This window comes from Coloeus monedula, assembly GCF_965178545.1.
Source record: "Coloeus monedula genome assembly, chromosome: 6".
Lineage (NCBI taxonomy): Eukaryota > Metazoa > Chordata > Aves > Passeriformes > Corvidae > Coloeus > Coloeus monedula.
Window position 1 is genome coordinate 58304206 of NC_138786.1, and position 25729 is coordinate 58329934.

Genomic DNA, 25729 nt, shown 5'->3' on the forward strand with positions numbered 1-25729 from the left:
CTGGTGTCTAGACTTCTCTATAGAGCAGATTTTTAAAGCTGATAGTGGTGCATTTTTATTATTAGACTGGCTTCTCCACTCATTAATGTGTTGTATGTGTCATGTATGTTGTAATTAAGGCAGTCTATTAAAGAACAAGGACAATTTAATCTCCTTGGTGCCCTTGAGCATTTGGTTTTTAAAATTTTGCTTTATTGAACCTGTTCAAACCTTTTGCCTCTCTAACAGGATGCGGAAGCTTGCAATATTCCATCTTGCCAGGTAACACAAAAACAAATAATACAAAGCAGTTTTCATAAATAAGTCACTCATTCACCAATGGAGCAGTGCCGGCTCCACTGAAGACCTTGACAAACCTCTGTTAAATTCAGCATGAAGTTTTTTAAATTCTGAGATCAAGACCACCAGGGTGTGAATCCCCTCCTTCTGTAGGGATTGTACCAAGCCATCTTATTTCTTGGTTTTCTCTAAATGACACAGAGTTAAAGATAAGGAAGGATGCACAGTGGATTTGTACAGTGGTATAAGGATATTTCCTGTTTATTTGCTATTCTTTTCCTAACCTTGGCATCCTCATCTCTTTTGGCCATCAGGAACAGGGGAGGCTTTAATGCTGTTCCTTTTCAGTGCTTCCTAAAAATCAGTTCTATCAGTGTGCTCCTTTAAAGTGAGACAGCCTCATCTCTTCAACCAAGTTTTTAAACTTCCAGCACTTGCACAGAACACCAGTTTTGTTCTTGTTCCAGTTATCTATTTTTGTGTGGTCTGCTTAGTCAGGAGATTATTTAGGTGTTTCTTTGCTATGTTCTGTCTAAATCGAATCAATTTCTGCCTTTTTCTAGGATTTATAGCTTTTGGATTTCAGCTCCAGTTCCTGTCTCACATGAAGTCAGTTCTTACTGGTCATTTATAGGGTATCTGAAATTCCTGTACAGGGTCATGACAGAACTACAACCTCCTTATTCACGTAATTTTTCTCAGGCAAGATTATCCTATTTGTTTAATCCTGACAGTGGATGACGGAAGACTCTAGAAAATGCTCTTATAACCTTTATTTTTCCATCCTTCCCATTTTGGCAGTATTCCTACATATCTATTCATTCCTACTGCAAAACTTGGAATGCATTCAGACTTGTATTTTAAACTTAAGGGCTGCTAGACCCCCTCTGATGTTAAGCATTCTTTACAATGCTGAGCTGAGCAACTGACTATAGAACACTTTCATTTGCCTTAATTTGAAAAATTAAAAAGGATCTAATAGGTTAAAACTGTACCACAAATTAGAGATAAAGCAGGTTAAAAAAATACAACATGAATATTTGTTTTTCTCTTTTACAACAAAGAGAACAAGATTATCTGTCTCAGCCTCGTCCATCCTCAGGGTCTCTCTGCTTGCAGAAAAATCCAAGAGTTTTATCAACTGCTGCTGTGATCACGAGAGATGCACCAAGCTTGGGAGGGAGCTGGTAGTTCTTCAATGGAGACTGGGAAGTGCTACAGTTCACACACTTTCTGGGCACCTTCACCACACACACACACACACACACACACAGAGGTATTTTACTCATCTGTTCTCTCCAGGGTGTGCAGTGGCAGGTAGGAAGCTGGGCCACAGCAGAAGGTGCTCACCTGAAGAGGATGGTTTTATGGCAGTGTATATATTAGTTTGTAACGCATTAAATGCAGAGATAACTGAGGAGACAGAACCAAGGAATGGGTTGGGTTGAGAGAGACCTGAAAGATCATCTTGTTCCAACCCACCCTGCCATGGGCAGGGACACCTTCCACTAGGCCAGGTTGTTCCAAGCCCCATCCAACTTGGCCTTGAACACTCCCAGGGATGGGGCATCCACAGCTTCTCTGGGCAACCTGTGCCAGCACCCTCACAGTAAAGGATTTTTTCGCAATACGTAATCTCAACGTACTCTCAGTTTGAAGCCATTCCCCCTCGTCCTGCCACTACACGCTCTTCAAAAAATTCCTCTCCATCTTTCTTGTAGGCTCCCTTCAGGTACTTGAAGGAGACTTGATCACAAAGCAAGGAGCAGAAGCCGAGCTCATTTCACTTGGGACTCAGACATCCCCCATTGGCACAGGGGACCACGTAACACATGTGGCTGTTTCCAGGCAGTTTCAGGTGCCAGAGGCTGCTCTGTGGGTGCTGCCCTGGGAAAAGGGGGAGCACCAGAACCTTCTGAGGCAGTTGTAGGTGACAGTTGAGGTGGGCAGGGACAGCTGGGGAGGGGAGTTGGCCCAGCAGTGCAGCGCAAAGCCCAAGGAGGGCAAGAGGTAAACAGGCAGCGAAGGAAAGCGAACAAAGAATTCAGAAAACTTGGCTTAAAGGAGTGCCCGGGGCCTGGAGGCAAGTTAAGACGCTGGGGGAGGGGAACAAAGAAGGAACAAACCCATGAATTGGGGAATAAGTGAGAGCAGTGTTGTGCTGGAGGAGGCAGCTAGCCAGCTGCCGAGGCAAGCAAGCTCCTACTTATCTTGCCATGTTGACTACAGAAACAGACTTCAAATGACGCAGTGTCTATAAACAGAGAGGAAGAATTAGTTCCCATTCTGGTAGTTGTGTCTATGACCCTAAAACGCTTACCCCACACGCACCAGGAATTCAGTTCCTAAGGGCACTGACAGTGCCATCTCACAGCGGATACAAGGAGGAGCAGGAGGAAGGAGTAACAAGCACTTGCTTATTATTAGAGAAACTTGGTATGGCAATTGCAAACACTGCCTAAAAGCCACACCATTCCCCCCCAAAACCAAAAACATGAATCAGGAGTCAACTGCAGGGTAAAGAGACTTAAGTAGAATGCTTTCTTGTTACATGTGAATTGGATTCAAAAGTAAACAAAAAAAAAATCTCAGATTGTACCCTTTCAATCACAGTGATGGAGCAGGACAGTTACTTTGATGTGGCATTCCACTGTGTTCATTTTTGTTAAAAGATGCACCAGAAAAGCCTTGTTCACATGCTGATTTGCCTCTTCAAACAGCTCTGCTGCTTCCTCCATAACAGTTGTTCTTGCTGGTCTTTTTCCTGATGGTCTGAATAATTAGTTCTCTGGGGAGATCAAGTGTTTTCTTGCTTCCTAGTATTGGAACAGGGAATATCTGGACTAATCCCATGGTACTCTGATAATGCTCCTTTTGACATACAGGAGATCCTTTATGGAGCATTACGTGATCTTTCCTGTAGACAAACACGTCACATGTGCCAGGTGAAACAAGCTCCAGCTAGATCCATTTATGTTTATCACTCTATACAGCAGGACTTCCACAGTGGTATCTCTGCAGCAATCCTGTTTGATAAGCTGCTCTGCAAAGAGCAGAATGCCAATGTGGATGAGAGCTCCGTATTCCTGCCTGGGTGGCCATAACAGATGGTCTATAGTGGAACTCCAATCACACAAAAAAAAGTGAAGTGGCACAAATCTGAGTCACTGGTACAAAAATCTCTGTTCTGGAGGGCTCTTGACTGCTGTTCCGACTGTCTGGGTGCTAAAAAGCAGAGCTGAACTGGTGAGGAGCTGGCCCTGAAAATTCCTTTCCAGCTATTTTTAAAAAGCCCTTTTGTAGGAGAGTGAGGCAGTGTAACTTTTTAAAAGGATAGGCTTGTCTTGTACCTTTGATAGAAATGGAGAAATACTGGTTAAAAGAATTTATTGTTGTCTGTAGATCTTTAGGATGGACTGCAGGTACTGAATGTGCACATAGATGCTCACACACTTGCATGGGAAATGTTGGTCATGTGAACTTTTATCTGACAAAAATTAATTTTTATTCTTGCAAATTGGTATTACATGTATTTATACAAACACATACATAAACATATACAGATACACATCTATGTAAAACACTTGTAGTACTCAGTTCTTCTCCATCTCTGCTTGGGATTCACGTAACCATTTTCAAAGTAGCAATTTTTACAAAATACAGGCGAAACAGAGAATGGGAGAAGGACAAGTAACAGTGCCCCTTTGAAACATCAGCAGTTTTACATTCATATCTTATGTTGTGCTCTGAAATCTCATCACAGATGAGGACTTCACAGATTAAAGTAGAAAAAAGAAAGCGACCAGGCGATAAATGGGAAGCCTACTCCATAAAATCTGATGGCCATGGGATAAAGAAAAGGTAAGATTTCTGTTTATTCCCTGATAAAGCCTGTATTTTTTCTTGAATTGTTACTGTCCAAACATTACCCGATATAAAACACACCATAAAAATGCTTTACACAGCCAAAATGGACCAAACAGACCACATGATGACCATCTAAGAAACGAATTAGCTGAATGCATTATTTACCAGCTTGTTCAGCTGTACTGAAGAACTAATTCTGTAGCTATTACACAAAGTCACACTGAAGAGTAAAAACATCTGTGTGCACTGGACAGTGGACTTGGACAGCAGTATTGATTTTTATCCCTTCTATGGCAGTTATTTTAATAGATACCTACATCACAGGCTTCAGTTCTAGATTTTTTAGTGTTTTACAAAGATGGATTAGTCCCATACTAGGAAAACTGAAGTACAATCATGTAAAATTATTTGCTCAACTGCACCTAGAGTGCCAGTGTAGCCATCAGGCTGTGCTAGAACCTCCCTTCTGCAGAGTGTGCTGCCAGTACCTCTATAAGCTGCTCATTGCACTGTTCAGATCAAAAGCAGCACACAGGACAGTGAATAGAACTGAGGAATTCTGAGCTAACAGAATTAAGCACAGGTAACAGCAAAACATATACAGATACAGCTTCTGTCCCTCACTAATGGGAAGTTACACTGTTTTTGCCAAATTTTACCTTATACTGGTATAACCCCAACCTACATTCTTTGTTATCCACCCTTGTTTGCATTTAGATTATTTTAGCTGGCTTGGTTTAAGCAAATTTAAAGTGTCTACAAATACATACAAATCTCTCTTCTAAATTTAGAGTTACACAACCCTTCTGTAACCGTGGCACAGTTCAATCTTAGCTTTGCTTTTTAAAATACAATTCTTCCGAGAAGTACAATCGATTTACAAAGGATGACAAATTCTACAGTTCTCTGACTTAACATCATGTGGAATTTCATTTTAAAAGATGTCTTGACTGCTTGATTATAAAATAAAAATGAAGGCATAGCATTAGGGCTGTTGCAGGAAATAATTTCTCAAGCAGCATTACTGTCTACTTGAGGGAGAAATAACTGGCTTGGGAGGTCAGCAGAAATGGATGCGGGGGTAAAACAGGTCAGCAAGATTGTGAATAGATCAGACTGACTCAAAAGCATTTGTACTGGCACGTGTAAATAGGAATGGGATCTGTGACAGGCAGCACAGCAGATGCTGGCGTTGTTGAGGCCTTAATTGTAGTAATGTCCAGTCTTGGGTGCTACAGTTTAAAAAAAAAGATGTGAATGATTTTGAGATGACACAGGGAGAAGAAATAAGCATCTTAAAAGGTTTAAAACTATGCCACACCAGGAAGGATTGAAAGGAAGTGAAATTGCTTTGACTATAGGTAAATAAAAAATAGGGGAGACATATATCTTAAGATACGAAGAGGCATTTTGAGAGATGAGAGGCAAAACCGCTCACATCCATTACAGTTATACTGCAGTGGCCAAGAGTTTTTAACCAGTGTTCCAGGTTCCTCAGTGGGAGCTGGACCAGGGAACTGGCTGAAAATTAGCAATTTTGAAAGTAGTTTGACAACAGCTTAAATCACTTTAAATCAAGTCTGACACAGTCTCACTTCCTCTGTTATGCCAAAAGCTGAGTCAGGAAGCTGAGTGGGACAACAACTAGATATCGTTTGCAGGGTTAGTAATGTTGAGAGGATTCAGTACCTGCACAAACAGGAGGGATGTGACTGACCCACCAAAGCAACGAGCTTTCAAACTGCCTTTGAGCTCATTTCCCAAAAAAACGTCAGAGGGACTTGGTCGTATCCACACAGGAGGGCTGCTGCTCATAGACGTCAACTTTTTTTTCCTGCCAGAAATACAGGTTAAGCGGTGGAGCCTATTTTAAAGCATAACATTCATATTAACACCATTTACAGAATCACACAATCAGTTATGTTGGAAGAGACCTCTGAGATAAAATCCAACCTATGACTCCACACCACCTCGTCAACCAGACCATGGCACATCCAGTCTTTCCTTGAACACCTCCAGGGAGAGTAACTCCACCACCTCCGTGGGCAGCCTGTTCCAATGTCTAATCACCCTTCCTGTGCAGGAATTCTTTCTAATATCCAACCTAAACCTTCCCTGACTCAGCAGGGATGTTCCCTGACATCCCATACTGTGTCCCTTCATCCTGTCACTTTTCTGAGAGAGAACAAACCAAGCCCTGGCTACAGCCTCCTTTCAGGGATTTGCAGAGCACTAAAATCACCCCTGAGCCTCCTCTTCTCCAGACAAAACATCCCCTGCTCCCTCAGCTGCTCCTCATAGGACTTGTGTGCTCCAGACCCTTTCCCAGCTTCATTACCCTGTAGCCATTAGATGTATTTTGGGAAAACCTCCAACAAAACCAAACAAACCAAAACCAACAAACACCAAGCCATCGGGTAGATAAGTTTAAACAAAATTTATGGTATTTAACCATACTATCTACAAGCAGTCGTTGAGCTGGTCCCTGATTCCAAGTATATATAAATATGTTTGGGGGATGAAAAAAAAAGGTGATGCAGACAGCGATCACACACTGGGCTAAGAAACCCAAGGGTGCAGCAGGGAAGAGCGAGGGGCTGCAGCCGCCGCTTCCCAAAGGAGGGAACTGCCAGGTCGGTCCCTCCGGCTGCACCCAGCGCGGCCCCTCGACCACAGCCCGCCCCGGGAAGCGGCTCGGTGCCCCCCGAGAGGCTCCGACAGGGCTTTACCTCAGCCTGAGCGCGGTTTTCCCTCAGCAGCGCCGGGTTTCACAGCTCAGCCGACGGGCCCCGCCGCTCTCCCGGGCGAGGGATGCGAGCGACGCGCGGGCGAGAGAAGCGAGGGATGCGCGGGGCTGCGGGGCCGCGCTGCCGGGGGAGGGGGCGGCCCTTTCCCGGCGGTCCCGGCGGCCAAGGCGGCTCCGGGCGCCACTGAGGCGGCGCGTCCCGGCGGCGGCTCCGGTGGGCGGTCGGGGGCGGTCCGCGGGCGGGGGGCGGTGGCAGCAGCGCGCTCGGTTGTGAGCGAGAGCGAGTGCGTGCGAGCGAGTGCCATGGCTGGAGCCCGCTGAGAGCCACAATAGGAGCGAGACCCCGACGCCCACCGGGACCCCCCGCTCTCTCTCCCCCGCGCCAGCCGCCGGCGGAACAGCAGCGCTCCCCGCCCTGCCCGGCACTGCCCCCCTCCGCGCCCGCCGCTCCCCCTCGGCTCGGCTCGGCTCCCTCCCGCCTCGCAGGGCCCTTCTCCGGGAATGTGAAGAGGCAGCAGCACCGCAGGCAGCGGGGAGTGCACGGGACTGAGCGGAGCCGCCCGCGCCTGAACCCGCCGCCGACGCCGCCCTGCGCCGGGGAGGCCGCGCTGCCGCCGCCGCCGAGGCCGAGGCCTACAGGGCTCCTGCGCCGCCGCGGCAGCGACCGAGCCCGGCGAGAACCGCACTCGGGCCGCCGCCGCCGCCAGGCATCGGCCGCGCTCCGCCAAGGCCGCCGCCGCCTCCCTCCGTCTCCGGCTTCTCTACCAGGAGCGTCAAGGTAACTCCATCGCCGGCCCGGCGGTGCGGGAGGAGGCGCGGGGGGCTGCGGGAGGACATGTTCCAGCTGCGGAGATCCCGTCTGGAAATGACAGCCGAGAGCGGATAATTGCGCCTCTGCTCCCTTCCCCGCCGATATCCGTCGGTATTTTCAGTTCACCCCCCCCACCCCCGCCCCCGGGACCGGCGGATCTGATGAGCGTGGCTTCGTATTTACCAAAATACTCGGGGAATGGAGCGGAGGAAGCAGGGAGCGGTGGCCGGGTTTGCAGCTTTCCCCCTCGCACACAATAAATAATCTCGGGCTTTATTCCCCCCGCCCCCCCTCCCCCCCACTGTTGGTGGAAACAGAGTATTTCCCTATGATAGTGTATGCAGGGCAGCGAATGTTCATTTGGAGAGACGAAAAAAAGATCAGTGTTTACTGTAAGGTTGTTAGGCTGGATGTAGTCTTGTTGAATTAGAATTAGATTTTAATAATTTATAAAGCAGGTTAGGGAAACTGTTACTAAATTTACAGCAGAGAAGTGTCAGTAAAGCGCCTTGCTGACACAATGATCCTGCAGTTTAAGTGATCTACTTTAGTCGCTGTCCATTATTATTATTTTTTTTTTTTGCAATTTAATTTGGAGAGAGCATGCAAACATTTCTGCAGGAATGGTTACACTTTAATGATGCACACGATGAGAAGGGGAAGCTTTCTGATGAGATGAAATAGGGCCAAACCGATTCAGGTTTAGGGAATATATTTTTGCTGATATTTTCGGAATTTGGTTTATGTAACAGGTAACTTTGTGTGTTTTTTGGCGGACTGTTGAAATCTTAGAAGTGGGTTACTAAAGTACAAGGCATTCTATTCCAGTTTATCTCACTTTTTTATTTATTAATCTTTGCTGGGGCCTGAATGCCCTGGTGATGGTGGCATTTTTTTTTTTCGCCCGGATGATAAACAGGACCAGTTTAAGGTACGGGTTCATGTTGCTGATAGTATATTATATTTAGAAAGCCTAAGCCGGTAGTGAAAGAATACCTCAGGAGAAATCAAAAAGATGGAATAAGGGTTTTTCATTATTGTAATGCCAGCTGCACAGTTCAGCTTCTGGGTGCTGCACATGCTTCCTTGAAGAAGCTATGGAGTTTATTCTCCATTTTTGATAGATTTAGTGTACCTATATGTAATTTTGCATTAAATAGTTCTTATCTTCTGGAGCTTGTTTACACTGTTGCAACAAAGCATGCTTTCGAAAGCTTTTCTTACAAAAGACAAACCCAAATAATGCCTGTTTCAGTGGATTTAGTAACCTATGAAGCACATGAGTAACCAGATATTTCAGTAAAAATAATAAGTACTCGAAAGTGTTCTGTATGTTGTGGAATCAACTTCTTGTAGCACACGAGTCACTTTGGTAATTGAAGTCAACAGACATTGGGGATGAGTAATGCTTTCCAAGGACATGTTCTAAGACCCTGATCCTGCACATGCTTACGCCGATGCTTAACTCTGCACGAGTGTCTGTCCTGGCCGAAATCAACAGGGCTGCTCTCGTTAATGGTCATGTCATTAATGCAGATGAGGCTGCTGATTTCAGTGGAGCTGCACATGCTGGTGAAGTTAACTGTGCACCGAGCTGCTTGTAACGTGTAGGCCTGAATTCCTCCTGTCTCCTTTCCCTTGAGTATTACTCATGTATTTCGTCAAGCTCTGATGGGCCTTTTTAACAGACAGGACCAGACTGGTAAATAAATTAGCTGGGTGCATTAATTCAGTGTTTGCTAGTGGTACAGGATCAGCTACAGGAGTACCACCAAGGCAGGTTTTGTAGGAAGAAGCAATGCCTATTGCTTAGGCCAGCTGAAGTTGGGAAACACACAAACTTTTGCTTGCAGAAGCCTTTTTTGGCTCTCTGCCTCTCCTTGCAAACCTTGCCTGTCTCATGCCCTTAGAGCAGTTACCACACTGCTAGTCGTCCAGAAATGCCAGGACATGGAATAACTACATATAAAGGGACTCACAGGAAGATAACTGAGGATTTCTGAATGGAGAATAAAGAAGTAATATGTACAATTTGTCAGTGTTAGTGAAATTGTGAAACATAGCAGTGCTTTTTACTATACTTTATTGAATTTCTATAAAATCCTGTATGTAGGTGTGGCCAATAAATGGAATTTTTGTTCTGTCTTGTGTTTTTTGTCCTGTGCATGTGAGTGACCTTAATACCAAAAAACCATCTGTACCTTTTTGTGTATCCATTCTTTAGCGTGCCTGGTCCTTTGCAGAGTGAGTTGAAATGACTTCATCCCAAAGAATACATAATTTAAAGTTACAGCCAGGTCTACAGGTGTACGAAGTTCTGTTCTGACAAAGTTTTGAATGCAGTGATGTCAGCATTAAGTCCGAAATTTTTGGCAAATGGGAGACACAGATGAAAAAGTAGGCAAGAGGAATTACTGCCCTAATAATTAAGTTCCATTAAGTTTATTCCATCCGTAAGATGGGTTAGATCTCTTAACAGTTTATCTGTGTGAGTTGTCAACAGGAGAGTAGTGCAGAAAGAAGATATTTGGAAAATTTGGGTTAATCTTTACCTGTTTCACTCAGTTGGAATACATTTCTAACTTGTGCTTTCCTTCAGTAGGGATATGTCCTCAGCACCAACTACTCCTCCATCAGTGGATAAAGTAGACGGATTTTCTCGGAAGTCCGTCAGAAAAGCCAGACAGAAGAGGTCACAAAGCTCCTCCCAGTTTAGGTCTCAGGGCAAGCCTATCGAGTTAACTCCCCTGCCTCTGCTAAAAGGTAAGATCAAACACTTTTTTTTAATAAATAAAACAATTTTTGCTCTACAGCCAATTTCTAAAATCCAAGAATTCTGTCATCAGAAATTGCAGGGAAATTTCGCCAGCATTGAGAAATGTTTCATGCCAAAAATATATGTATTTAAACTCTACAAAATATTTTATCTGTGACTTGAGGGTGTGGTAATTGTTTGCAATACTTTTGAAAGTTTTAAATGCTGATGTTAACCTGTACCATGACTTGAATCTTCAAGGCACTCAGGCTTTGCTTGAGAGTGTTTTGGTTTGTGATTCCTCAGCAGCTGACATAAATCAGCAGTAATTTTGGTAAGGGTAAATGGACTCGTGAGCAGAAGGAAGCTGGTTTTTAGTATCTTTCCTCAGCCCCCACAGCAAGAGAGGAGGTGGGATCCCCTCTCATACCATTTGTGCATGGATAGCTCCCAGGTCCTGCCTTCTGCTGGATTTTGAAATGGAAAGGTCCCATGAGCTGCAGCCTCCTGGGGAAAAGATGCTGCCAATCTGGTCTTAGGCAAGGCCCTACTGTTTTGAGAGCTTGCATATCCCAACTCTGGTACAGTTTCTCCTGGCATATTTAACCTCTAATTTGAGAGGGAAAATAATGATCCAGCATACTACTCTTAAAAGGATGCCAATATCTCTGTGATATCTTGAATGCTTCCCCTGAATTCTAGTTGTCACTGGATTTCGGTACAAATCCAGGGGTCAAAAGCACCTCTCAGAATGTCTGTCTGGTGAGGAAGGGGAAATTACCTTTCAGAAGTATTCAACACTAGCTTCTCAAATGATTTATTCTGTGTATTTTTTTCATTGCTATTCTTCATTTCTGCTGTAAGTAGTGAAAATAGGCATGGCTGGTGCTGATAATCCTGGAAAATAGGAAGTTTAATAGGTTTAATCCTCTGTCCCTTTTCTTCCTTTTTGGGCAAGTATATTTTCCATATTCTCTCATCTACCTTGTTTGACAAATTTGTTAATCAGAGTATTGAAATATGTAATAAATGTGGAACTGCACTTTGGTTAGTTCTCAACCCCACTTCATAAGGATACAATAGTTGCAAAAAAACACCCCCCAAAAACCCTAAACCAGCCTCCCCAAAAATCTCTCACCTTAATGTGTGTCTTTTAATTAAAAGTAGGATTCCAGTATTAGTTCTAGTGGAATTGTCATTAAAATATTGTGGGCTTCTTTCTGTGGGCTCCCTGTAAGAATGCACAAATGGAATATCCTGAGTCAAAGGAAAGGTGCACCCAGCCCCCCTGCACTGTGCCTGGTGGGGACTGACTTGGATTCAGTATTGTTCAGTTTAGGGTTGGTTGGTGCCACTGGATTTGACTTTGTAGCCTGCAGTGAATATTCTTTGTGATTCTTTGGGTGATCCTGTGCACGGCCAGGAGTTGGACTTCAAGGATCCCGTGGGTTCCTTTCAACTCAGGATATTCTATGATTCTATGAATTTTTTTTTTCTCTTTGTTGTTGAACTCTTTGTTGTTTTGTGACAATATGATAAAGTAACAAATACTTCTTTGTAATAATTTTAAAGCTCAGTTTTACACTTTCCCAGGTAATTTTCGATACGCAGGTTATTTTATACCAGTTGCTGCGCTTCAGAAGGTGACTGGAGTTTATCCTTTGGCTTAAGTGATGGGATTAGTGCAAAACATTGAGATTTATATTTGTACAAATGAAGAAATTGATGTAATTATTTCACTCTTATTTTGTAGTCCCATTCAGGGAGTAAACCAGGCATGGGCACAAGCATAAGTAAAACAGTGAGAACCTGGAGTTGCAGAAACACAGGCGTGTCCAGGTGCTTAATTTGACTACTGTAGCCAGTCCTGAGGATTGAGATATAAAACTATAATACAACAAACAGATGGGGAGCAGAGTGTGTTGGTGAGACATTTATGATTAGTGTCATAATAAGTTATAGTGGTCCAGCTTCAAATTAAGAATCAAATCCTACAAGTTAGTTTTCCCTCTTTGCCTTAATGCGGATTCCCAGAGGCGCGGGGATCTACCTGTGCAGATTAATTTGTAGGATTTGGGCCTAACAGTCTATCTAAACAGCAGTGGCATGAAGAGACACTGGCAGCTAAAAATCATGCTGCTGTTTGGAAATATTCTTGACCTACATTAATATTTGTAACATTGAGGATTGTTAAGTCTGGAAGAAGCGAGGAAATTATTTTCTCCTGTGTTTTTCATACTTTCCTCGACCAATTTAATGAAAGTCCTGATATTTTTTTAACTCTTAGGTTTACACTTGCCTTTAAACAAGTGACCAGTCCTATTACTTCTGTCCACTAGCCATATGATTTCCAGTTTTATCCTGGAAAATTTTGTCTTTTAAACCAAGATAGAGAAGAGATACCAGCAAAATAGCTTTTTAAAGTCTCACAAAACTGAACTTAGTTTGGAGATGTACAATTGATAAGCTTCCTGGTTTGGGTAAGTTTCAAGTTTAATTAAGCCTCTTCAGAACCATTTCAGTATGGGAAATTTTTCGAGGACAGACCTCAAATTCATATTCATCAGGTGTATTTCATATTCATGGTGGAGCGGTTTTGCTTACAAAAACATAACATGCTATGCTCCCTTCTGTTTTGTTTTGTTTTGTTGGTTTTTTATGAATATATTGCATACTGACATTGGCAGTCTGCCTTATCTCAAACAGCACTTTACGGCCTTCAGTATCTTCTGTGATTACAAGAATCAAGTATGCAGAAAACTGGGTAACTGCTTGGTCCATTCCTTGCAAGTTTTTATACTCTGCCTGTCACCATAATGATTTGAGCACCTTCCAGTAGTGTATTAAGTGACGTGACTACACATCTGTCACATCTTATCTGTTCTCCTTCCTTTCCCTGGGGGCAGAGTCACATATAGTGAAATGGCTTGTTTTGGTAGTGTTTTAATGCAGTCTGTTGCCTTCTGTGAGCGTACAAGCCTGTATTGCAAAAACAGATAGATAAGTCAGCCTTGTTGTTGTTCATTTGGCAATAAAAATATTTTGGGAAAGAAAAACAGAAGAGATGCTATGTTTTGATGCTGTGTGCAAGTCTGAAGGATAAGCTGCTTTTTAGGAAATGTTGTAAGAACAACTGGAATTTTCAGTATTGCTCATTTCAGAAGAAAAATAGAGGAATGAAGTTGTTGCTCTTGTATTTTTTAAAAAAAGTGTGTGTATGGCATCAGTTTGTAAACAAACATTTAATGTATTTAGAAAGTAAGGTGTTCTTTCTGAGGCTCTGCTGGGCTGAGTTCAGGCTTTCAAAAGGCACAAGTCAAAAAACTGCCTAGAGTAAAGACTTAAATTTTTAGATGGTTTCATTGTATTTTTTTATTGCGTTGTGACTAAATCTCACTTGAAGTTATCTTTGTAAATATGGCTCATATATATAGTATCCAATATAATGCTTTAAACCCAGTGTTTTCTCCTTTGTTTCAAGCGTAGAGGAATGGGATGAGAAGTGCACACGGGAGTTGTGATACAACTGTGTTTTGCATAGGTGTGCTCTTCTGTATGTTTCTCACATGCATTTTTTGGAAGGTTGCATGTTTTTCCCTGCTGTATCTTGCAGTGCATGATGGATTTTGGCTTTACTTTGAAGAAGCTGTTGATATCACCCAGGCTGACAGGTGCCTTGAGTAACTGGCTTGTGGCAGAGCAGTCCTGGTGAAGGGTCCTTTTGTGGGATTGAGCACTTCCATCTGAGTGCCCTAGTCAGATCCTTCCTAGGTTTGCTAACCAGGTTTGTGGTGTGCCTGAAATCGTGTTTGTTCTGTAGAGGAAAATAGGATTGTAGATACATTGGATAGGTGTATTATTTATTGGAGGGCTATTTTGCTTTCATTTTGTATAGCTGCTCTTTTTACTTAGAAGTCTCTAGAGGTGGATCAGCAGGAGTGCAATGTTAGAAAGCATTTGGCTGGAAAAAGAGTATATTGTAGTGCTGGACATATGAAACAGAGCAATTTCAGTATTACCTGCAAAAGGGGGAAGGGGAGTTCATTTGTGTTTCTGCCTGGTGTCTGTAGAGGTAGAGGAGTGTTCAGAGGATGAAAACATACATATAGATGATTAAAAACATCATGGGCCTTATGAATGCACATTTAGCATCCTGAGAAATGGCACAGAAAGCTTGCATGTAACCCACAGCATCACACCACCCCTCTTGCCCTCGTTACAAATACAGAAGTTAGGCAAAGCAAACCATACAAAAGCGAGACTGTTAATTGTTAAATCATTTGTATCCCATTTTTGTAATTCAAGGTGTGTTTTCTTTCCCGTCATCCTTCCACATTTTCCAGTGATTTAATATAATTAGTGTAGGTTACTTTCATGTTCTCTGCAACTATTGTATGTTTTTGTTGAAAACATTTCAAAGTATGATTTTTATTTTTAGATTATTTTTCCTCCTTAAAATAGGCGCTCAGAGCAGAAGTTCTCTGTCAACAATACCAATTGCTTTGCTACCTCGGTATTATGAAGTTTATTGAGCTTCTAATACATTTATCAGATAGTTTCCATGGCATTAAAGAATTGGTGTAGTGGCAACAAAAGAGCATTGCATAGTCAAAAAAGGAAAAATCTCTTTCCACTTGCTATTTGCTTTTGATCATTAAATTATTTCCCTATAGCTGAGATTTTATTATAAGCTTTTCTTATGAGTCTTATCTATAGGTCAAATGTTGAAGTTCCTAAATAGTAAAAAATCCAAACAATTTGAAAAGACTCTTGACTGAGAACTGCAAGATGTGCACCTTCTTGTTCAAATGCAGTTACTTTTGAATTTTTAAAATATTCCTTTATCCTAACAAAGTCTGGCCTTTTCAGACCTATAGATGCCACCTAAAACTGTTAATATGGCAGATAGTTATGATTTGAATTGTAGAAGAAGAAAGAGCTTCTGTTTTCTGTGGGCTTCTATGGGAGCTGCCTGTTTATCTTGTCTATGCTGCTCTTCATTTGAGAAATTTGGAATGTTTTACAGATATCAGTTATAGAAATATCAGTAAACTGCTAATAAGATCACTAAGCTAAATGCTTTCTCCTAGTATATAAACAGGAATTTAGGGTCATAGTGGTTATGATTTCCCAAAATAAAATTCAGCTTTATTTACAGAATTAGAAATAGATCTTAGGACTCCTAATTTATTGCATGGAAGAAACACTGGAACTTGGTTTGTGCTGCACGTACATAATCGGTGATGAATCTTGGAACTACTTCTAGGAATTTTGTGCCCATTCTGGTTGATATAAATCTGGACTTAATAGGCCATCTCTGTATAAGATTTGGGAACAGGGCCACAATCTCAAAAGGAAGGACTTAGCCCATTTAGTATTTCTCTTATGAATATGTACGATGTTGTAGTCATAAGTAATAAATTTCTTCACTTTCTTTGTGCTCTTGTCAGTAGGTTTTTGACTATACACTTTCATTTTAATTTGTTAACATTCGTTGGTTGTAGAGTATTTTTTTTCCAGTAATCTTCAAGGTTTCTGGTTGTTTCTAAAAAGTATTTGTTTGATGGTGTTTTAGAAAGGCCAATACACTAATTACATTCTGGCCTTTTTTTTTTTTTTTTTTTTTTTTTTTTTTTTTGGTTGCTTGTTACTGTCTCCAGCATTTGGAAGAATGTAGTTTTGTGGGGCAACATTTGTAGAGAATGGGCAGGCTTAGAACTGCTGACTTCAAGTTAAGTGAAAGAAATACCCTCCCATCTTAACTTTCTTTAACTTAACTATCTTTCCTTGAGTGAAAAGTGTAGTTGGTGAGGAATTCTCTCAGCTTTACCCCCTATCTTCAAATGTTTCCAGTCAGTGCTCTGCATTCATTTCTGAGTCTCTCCAGGACTGGCAATTTTCCTATGGTCAGGATAGTGGCGGGTTATTTTTTCTTTTTTGGGGGAAGGTTGTTTTGTTTTGTTTTGCTTTGCTTTTGAAGCCTCCAGTGTAATTGTTTTACTTCCGGAATTTCTCAGTCTGGCTTCTGGAAGTGTTCAATGATGATGATTCCCACCTTTTCCTTTTCTTTCTTTTTTTTTTTTTTTTTTTTAATAATTTTTAAAGTGAAGTAATTTGTAATGACATAAAACGTCTTTCTGTATTATTCACAAGACTGAGTCTAAAACTTGATAATTTTCTGCAGGATGTTTAGACTTTATCATAGAATCACAGAGTCACAGAATGGTTTGGGTTGGAAGGGACCTTAAAGATCATCTCATTCCAACCCCCTGCCATGGACAGGGACACCTTCCACAGACCAGGTTGCTCAAAGCCCCATCCAACCTGGCCATAATCTTGAAAAACTTTTGGTTTCGGTCTACTTGTACAGTATGTCTTTATAACATTTCCCATTAATACTTATCTCTCTAATAATATTGCCATTTTCCTTTCTGTGCCCAAGTGTAACCCTATGGGTCTGTAATAAAACCTCCTGTTTCTGTAATAAGTACCTCCTTTGTATTCCTTTCCTGAGGTACCTTCAACAAATACAAGTTCTGGTTCAGCCAAGCAATTATTTCTGTATAGTGCACATGATTGTTGAAGTATAGTGCTGCCTTTATAATTGATTATGTTATGGAGCTTTACTGTTGGGAAAGAGCACATTTTCCATATCTCTGGAATTATGTGTGTATTTATCTGTGTTTGTGTATAGTACATGTGTAGAATATATCTGTATATATAAATAAGCTATAGATATATTTAATGTCTTATATAAAGTTTACATTTTGAGTTTATTTAATTTTCTCTTCTGTTTTTAAAATGGGATATTGCTTCTACTGGTAGAGCTTTATAGTAAGGCAGCAGTCCTTTCACATTCATCCATTGTAAGCTACTGCCTCCTTGAGAAAAGAGCACTTTCATTAATGCTTTCTGGGGAGTGGGAGGAGGACACACAGCTATTTTTAGGTTCAGGGTAACTTCCTTTCACCTACAGTTTTTTCATTCAAGTTATTACTGTTTCTTTGGCTTAATCAGGCAAAAATCCTTAGTAACAGAGGAGAGGACTTGGGGAGTTCAGTGAGTTTTGGTAGGGTGGGTATTTATGGATTACTGTGATCTTGGTAACTGTATAATTCACAAGCATCAGCAAATGGGCACACTTTGCTTCATAAAAGGTTAAGGTAAATCCATTAGAAAAATTCTAGAATCTTCTTCCAGCAGGATCTGATTCCTCTTCCTTTGAAACCTCCCTGGTTGTGTCAGTCTGGTTGCAGGTGCAGTGACAGGAGGGTTTTTTCGGTGGCAAAACTTCTTTGAGAAGTTCTCGAGCCAAGTGCAGCCTCTCATCTGCTGAGACAAGTGTCTGTGGGGCCACAGTGTAAAACAGATTGTTAGAAACATTCCACCTCCTTCTGATTTTAGTGATGTGCTTGATCCTGTGTCCTCTCAAACAGTAATTCAGCAGATCTGAAATGCTGGTGGATATTCATGTAGGGTTGATAGTTTCTGTGTCTGTGGTTTTCTGCTTAAAGTGAAAAATAGTGCAGCTACAGTCTGAGGATCTTTATCAAGCATTTCGAAAGATAAGGCAGCTGTCCAAAGAATCAGTGTAAAATACTTTTCTGCCCTTAGTTATTGTAAACTTTGTCTGTTTTCAACAAAGTCTTGAAGTCAGACTAAAAGGGGATCAGGAATAATAATCATCCACGGTTATGGAAGGTTTTTCAGCAGTAATTTTTTCTAATTGTTATATTAAACAAATCTAAGAGTATGTACATTTTCAAAATTATACGTCAGTATTCGTGTATTTTTGAATTTCCTGTATGAAGTTTATTTTTCAAGTCACAATATGTCTGATATTAACCATTTTTTTTGCTTGAAAACAAAGTATATAAGATTTTATTTTAAAACACTTTAACATTTTTAATGCATTTTATTAAAAAGGATCATTATTTTGTATTTATTCCCTTTATTGGTGTTCACCGCTGTCTTCCTTTCCAATATTATGACAGATTCTTAACTGTGGTATTTTCCTTGTGTGTGAAGTGCAGGGTCCTTCCTGTAGCATCTGCAAGAATCTGAGGCAGAGAAGGAAGATAACGTAGCAGAGTTGCTGTAACTGGTTAAATGGGCAGAAAGCAAAGAAGTGAAATGGATCATTTCTGGGTAGCTTCCTAAAAGAAAAATTAGAATATCAGATTGCTGTAAAGTCTGTTTTACGTTGTTGGACATGATGCCAGCTCTTCTGTAACAGCAGCTTCTTGTGTTCCCCGAGCTGAAGAGCTTGTTTTAATACCTTAATGTTGGACTTCAGAACTGACTGAGTTAGAAGAGATGTGGAGACAAGCAGTCTGCTGTTAGGATTACAAAAGTTTGTGCATAATTAGGGTGTTTCTAAAGCTTTTTATGAATTGAAAAAGGTGTATCTCTTGCAAATCATGAATTGCAGATTCAGCTGTCCTTACTTGATGGTATTTTGTAGGAGCTGAAGTAAGCCATCAGTAGTATCTCAGAGGTGATGAATAAATGCTGACTCCTGTGTGCCCCTGCTGGTAAAAGTACCAGTTTGAGAACTTGACTGCCAGTAGGAGATACGATAAAGTACTCAGTTACAGCAATTTTTATTCTGAAAAATCAGGTACCATCATGAAGAATAAGGTTAAGTTGAAATTGTGTGTTGTCTGGAGAAGTTCTTTGCTGTCAGATTTTGATTAAAACAATGAAATAAATGTAAGTTGCATGGTTATCCATTTTATGCTTTTCATTGTGAAGGGTGGCTGGGCATGAATGTAGTTCAGGTAATGGAGGAAGCATTTCTTTGAATATTCTTTTATCATAAGGTTAAGGAGATCTGTCATTAGAATTGTTAATGAGTTTCTAACTCTTTGAGGAGTATCAGAAAAAATGTTTAGTGTCATTAAGAAGAAGTATCTGTAGTTTGTGTTGGATGTGGTCTGTAGTTTTCTGTGGGATTCCTGGAAGGTTTTCAGGAAGCTTTAGGGATACCTTGTGTGTAATGTATCTTTTCATAGTGCTCATGATACATCTGCCTAGTCTGAGTTGTGCTTTTGTTTTTTGGGATTTCTGTGCTTCTTTGCAGTGTCATGAGTTTAGTGTTGTTATGACTTCCTTGGTTTTTTTTTTTTGCATGTGCTTGTACTGAAGTTGTATTTTCAAGTTTTACAATTTAGGTGATAACGAATTTGTTTGTTGCTTTCAGTGCTTTCGTCATATAGATTATGTTGCAAAGGAAATCTACTGCAAGTTAAATTTCTCATATTACACATTGATACCGTGGATAATCAGAAACTGAGGGAAGGATGATTTCAGATTTTAGAGGAATTAAATGTTTTTATTTTTCCTTTATGTTGCCCAGTAGGATGTACTGTGAATGCATAAACTTTTGTTAGTTTTCTTGGCATGTTTCACTCACGTGCTCTCCACTTTCACATTCCAACAGCAGGACATAGATGTTATATGCAGTCTCCGTATAAATTAAAAAGCCTATTTAGTGTTTAGTTTTCTGATTTCACGTAAGGTTAACTGCTCAAAACTGTTTATAGAGAATATGTTTTCCCATCTATGTGGAAACAAAAATGCAAAAGATGGTGATTACAGCTGAGACAGTACTTGAATCAAAGCTGTAGAGAACAAAACTTACTTGTTGAATATTGTCAGTGTTACCAAGGGAGAGTAAATTTGGCAGCTTGCTCTCTTGGTGTTTTCAAATAACATTTTTGGGATAGCTTTTTGAAGAAGTTGAGGTGGTACTGTGTCATCTTGGTTCTCCTTTACTTTCCCTTTTTTTCAGCCAGCCCATACTTCTCCTGTTTTCTTCTTTGCTTGTTCCTTATCACTGCCTTCCTTACTCCCACTTCTTTTTCTTCTTGCACCCTCTGATGGCTATGATTATGTATTTTTCCACAAGAAGGTGATAAAACTCACATGTGTCCCAGGTGGAGGGGATTGCAGAGGTTGTTGACAAACTCAATAAAATAAAATTAGCTGTATTTATACAGAAAAATATAGTCTGCTCATCTTCAGCTCCATCCATGTGTTACAGTGGTTGGTTGTGTGCACTTCTGGAGACAAGACTAGACCTGTCAGGGCTGAGATCCACCCTGGGAAGAACACACTAGCTCCATCCTGCCTCTGTTGCAGTAATCAGACTTTGTTGCAAGACAGTCTTTCATAGCTGTTATTCATGCAATATTTTTCCTTTTCCTTTCTTCCCCATGCACTCTCGTGAGTATTTCTTGCTTCCCCCCCCCCCCCCCCCCCTCCTGCTTGTTAGGAAACAAAACCTTCATCTTCACTGGTCCTAAGAAACTGCAGTGGTTGAAATTTCTACTCATCTTCAAAAAGTGCAGAAGGGATGAAAAGGTGAGGCAGAGAGAGAGAAAAATAGCCACTGCTGTGATTTGTGTTTAATAGAGAATCTTAGTAAAAATCTCTATCTGTTTTTGACTGAACCCAGACTTGTAAAAGTATTTTACTCAGGACTAGATGCTGCTCCAGTTTCTCTTTTTAGGACTAGGAAGGATGATGGAAATAAGTGGTTATTAGTCCCTCTGACAAGAGCAGCTCCAAAATTGTGTGCCTTAAGTGATGGAGACTGTTACTAGAGTTCTGGCACCTGGGCTTGGCTCTTGGAACAGCAGTATGGTGTGGTTGGATGACAAAGATATGGGAGCCAGATCCATTATATATGTGGGAGAGGGTTGGGATGCAGGGCTTTTTAGAAGATCTTCAAGAAGTCAGCATTTCAAGGTGGTTGTTAGCCTATATTTTGGATACCATAATCTCAGAAGAAGTGTCCATTGCTGTAAATTGCTTTAGTATATGGTCTGAGCTGCCAGATTAAATCTCTTTAGTCACAAATAAAAAGAGCTGCTGTGAGTCTCCTAATATTAGAGAAATGAGCAAATGAGTTCTATACTGTGGGTTAGGCATAAGCCAGGCAGTGAAAATGCTCCTGGAAAAATTCTAAACACTTCATTGCCATGAGTCAGCGGGAATCATGGCAAGGAAGGAGAGAGGAGCAAAGTACTTGAGGTTATGTTTACTCCATTCTCCCATTAACTGTGAAATTCCAGGTCACAAAGTGAAATTTCTCACTCTTCTTTAATTTCAGGAAGAACAAACATGTGTCCCAAGTAATAAATAAAACAGATTCTGTCTTTTTCTTAAAAGCCACAGAATCAATGATCTTGTCAGAATCTCTCTTTTAGTATTTTGTCTCTTTTTAACTGTAGGAGATTCCAGTGGCAAGAGAAATGTGTTGAATTTCTCAGGACAAGTCTGTCCCTCTTCCTGTTGTTTTACTGTCCTGTTTGTCCCTAAACTACCACATCCATAATGTGCACAGTCAAGTTCAACAAACAGCATTTGAAGCTCTTGCTTCATGGGCAAGAAGGGCTGAGTTTAAGCTTTGGTTCAGGTATCCCATAATCTCAAGTGGGACAGAATCTTCCAGTTAACGCTCCTGATGGGAACATCCCCACACTCACAGCAGAAAAAGCAACCTACAAACCCAGATAATACCTAGAATTTCTGTATATGCTTCTGAGCTGATTCTGAGGGAGTGTAAGGGAATTGGGGATATTCTAATTTCCATTAGCAATGTAAAACTATTTTTCTTAAGTTTTTGGGATGTTCTTATAATGAAAAATGCCATAATATCTGGAAAAACAGGTAAATGGCTAGAAGCAGGTTTTGAAGTATCCCTAAGCAAGTTTCTCTTACTTCCTCCTTGGTAAGGAACAATCATTCCTGTTGCAGAAACTACTAATCAAGGACTTTGCAGAGAGGAGGATTGCCATTCCCTTCATATAGATTCTGAGATGACCTCATTTGACTCGAGTGCAGTGTTGGTTTGTCTTCCCTTGTTTTGTACAGTTGTTCCCAATGTGAACAGGCATTGCACTATGGCAAAAATTCATTTGAGAGCCAAAATCGTCAAAGTAATTTCAGTTGTGGTGAGATGTGCCAAAACTTCATGGTCAATAAAAAGCAAATGGTTTGGAAATGAGCATATTTTCATGTTTATTTGCTTTTGGAGAAGTATTATACTTCTGGATTAAAGAGCTCCGATATATCAAATATAACAAAAAAGCTCTATAGAGCTTATACAATATATATAATATAGAGCATATACAACATATATAATATAGAGCATATACAATAAAAAATTCAGAGTCTTTTTTTTTTGTTTGTAGTTGGTCTTTTAAGCTAAAGCACTCAGTACTTGATAGTATTTTTTGCCCCTGTAGTTTTAAATATCTCAGGGAACAGGACCTATCTCATGTCCAGAGCTGCAGCCAAGAGTGGAACAGAGCATCCAGCCCCGTGTACTTCATTTTGGGAGAGCTGTCAAATGGGTGAATGGAAGTAATTCAGCCTTTCCCCCATTACTAGATTCAGTGGCTGGACAGATGCTCCCTCCCTCTCTTTGTTTTTTTTTGCTCTTGTTGCATTTGTGGTTAATGCAGTTTTTTCTGCATTGTTGTTTCCCAGGTTTCTTGTCCATATTGAATATCTATATTTGGGATTATTTTTCCCAGATGTATTAGCTGATGTTTTTCCACACTGAACCTCACATTATTTTCTGGCTGTGTAAGGAATTTGCTTAGGTTCCTTTGTATTATTTCTGACTTCACTGCTACTCAAAGTTCTCTATTTAATATCCTCAGAAGATGTTATCTATATGCTATTTTAATCATTGGATCATTAAGGAAGTTATTAATGTCTGGACTAAATTGATTCTTATATCTCACTGGCATTTCTTTCCAGTTGGATACTTGGAGATTTTTATCCTTTTATTTCTAGACTTTTTGGCAGCACTGTGTGTGTCAGCCTCTTCTATCCAAAAAAATTGGAATCCGTTTTGAACGTAGGACTTTGAGGGAAAACTGAAGTGTGATTCATGCTGGAATAGAGTAAACTTTGTAAATCCAATCACAATTGAAATTGAAGCTGTGTTGTAATCATTGCATATATATCTTCACGTGGATTTCGATATGCTGTCTTTTGTACTTTCATTTGTACAGTAGTAGTTCGTAAATGATAAATTATTAAGTAAATATTTTCCTAGTGGAATGTGCTTTCTATTTTTGTATATCATCTCGAGAACAGAATGTGATTCCTTTCTGGAGGGTCAGCTATTTGAAATACTTGCCCGTGTTTGTTCTAACTGCATAATCTATAATCCTCAATATGTCTTTAATCCACTTTCTCTCCTATAGAACTAAATCTTTGGAATAGGGAAGAATATAGTGTGATAGATAGCATCTAAGGTTATAAAGTTTGGGAAGATTAAATTTGCTTCTGAGGTTGGTATTGCTAGATTTTGGCAAATAACAGATAAAAGAAATGACTAGTTAAAAAAATAAACACTACTCATATTTTCATGCCTATGGAATGAACAAATAATAAGTAACAAAGAGGTTTTGTAGCATTTCATCTCTAGAAATAAGATAAAGATGAAATTTCCCACTTGGCTAATCTTAAACATGTACTGTAGTATTAAGCAAAAGGAATTGATTTATTTTCTCTTAATTCTTTATTGTTCTTGTGTGAAGTTGAATTGAACTTCAAAATGTTTACCTTTGTGTGCATGACTAAGGCAGAAACCAGAGTGCACATTTCTCAGCACTGACCACTTGGGAGTGAGTGGATGCATTAACGTGAGCAAATTTAGCCTTGGGTTCAAGGAGGGGGTGTGTGCATTCACACACGTGTCTTGAAGCCTGTCCTGAGAGAAATGAGCGTGTCCTGGGATTGTTTAGTGTGGCTTTGACACTTTGGGATGCTGGTTTTCTCAAGGATTGCACAAAGAGCTTCTGTGGGATTGCTTCCTTAGAGTAATGGAAGGAGAACGCCCCCTGAAAAAAACTGTCTGTAGTCTACATGTATTAATAGGCAAAATTAACAAAATTATTCGGGGTCGGACTTTTGATGGACTTGATAAACTATATATTTTAAGGTAGGAGAATAGGGAAGACCAGTCATCAGCGGTCAGATATCAAAAGTCTCAGGAGCTGTTTGATTTTTGTATGGTTTTTGTTTTATTTATTTAACCACAGACTGGTTGTTTTTGTGTGCGAATTTTGGATAGAGTATTAGGTACTGGAGTGTTAGATGTAAATACAGCTGATCATTTCCCCCCCCCCCCCCCCCCCCCCCATAAGTGTTGCTTTTGTATGTTTTGGTAAATGACAGCACTTGAAGATCCTTAAATAAAACAAATTATCAAAGGTCAGGTGTCTGTGTTTGTCTAATAAAGGTATTAGGTACCATTTGTTAGAGGATGATGGATTTGTCATTTCACCTAGTGATAAATAATCTGATTTTATAAGGTGTTTGGGGAGTGAGGGTAATTATCATTTCAAATGGCAGGCTTGCACAGAGCAGTCTTTTTTTTAATGAAGCCACACTGCATAGCAGGCCTGGGTTCAAAGTCCACAAGTATTTCTGAGTCTTTTGGTTGTTTTGTTTTAAGTAGTTGGCATTAAACACAAATATTCCTGGTTTCATATTTTAGAAGAAGCAAGATGATCTGCAATATTAAGTAAATCCAGCTCATCAGTCCCAATGTTTGTTCTTACAACAACATGCATAATACTGAAAAAACCCACATTCTTCTAATACTAAACAGAAGAAAAAAGTTAGTGTGGAATTTCAGTATAATATATGTGTAAAATTTAGGAGAATCCTGTGAGGAGATGTAAATTGCAGGGAAGCTTATTTGCCTGAGTAGAGATTTCCTTTATAGGGGAAAAAAAAAAGGTACCATGTAAAACATGGCCCTGTCTGGTACAGGCCCTTAAAAATTATTCCATCTGATCCATTCCTGGGAAGGGATGGGAACTGGCTGACAGGGCTGTGATTCTGAACACTGAAATGTCTGTTTTGCCACCTGCATTTACCACTGTGATGGCATCCATATGGCTGCAGGGAGGGAGGGCCTGCATTTTATTTTTTCCAGTGAGGAAGTAAGTGGGATTTCACTTTTTTTTTTTTTTTTCCTTTCAGGCAACAAGAAGTTTTCTCCCAGCTTCACTGCTTAGATTCATATTGTGCTCTCTGTGCTGCCATACCATTTTCAGTAAAAGAGCAGTTGCATGGAGACAAAGAGGCTGCTGATTTAAGTCTCAATAGAGAAGTCTGTTAGGCTTCAACTGTGGGAGGATGCTAAATGTAGCTCAGAGGTTGGCAGATGCTACCTGGACCAAAACTACTTGAAAATATTAAGCAGCTGTTTAGTAGGTTTGCCTGAAAAAAAGAGACA

The 25729-nt window shown here is 40.5% G+C and overlaps 1 protein-coding gene across 3 annotated transcripts in view; it reads left to right on the plus strand.

Annotated features, from left to right (window-relative positions):
- Positions 1–7142: 7142 nt before the first annotated feature.
- The window catches only part of PPP2R5E (protein phosphatase 2 regulatory subunit B'epsilon), a 73742-nt gene continuing 55155 nt past the window's right edge, over positions 7143–25729 (plus strand). Inside the window, exons 1-2 of one of the 3 annotated variants that reach the window (XM_082283772.1) lie at positions 7143–7670; positions 10303–10466. In XM_082283772.1, the coding sequence (XP_082139898.1) occupies positions 10310–10466 (157 nt within the window). In that variant the 5' untranslated portion in view covers positions 7143–7670; positions 10303–10309. The remainder of the gene's footprint in view (positions 7671–10302; positions 10467–25729) is intronic. The other 2 variants (XM_082283770.1, XM_082283771.1) reach the window with 2 other exon arrangements.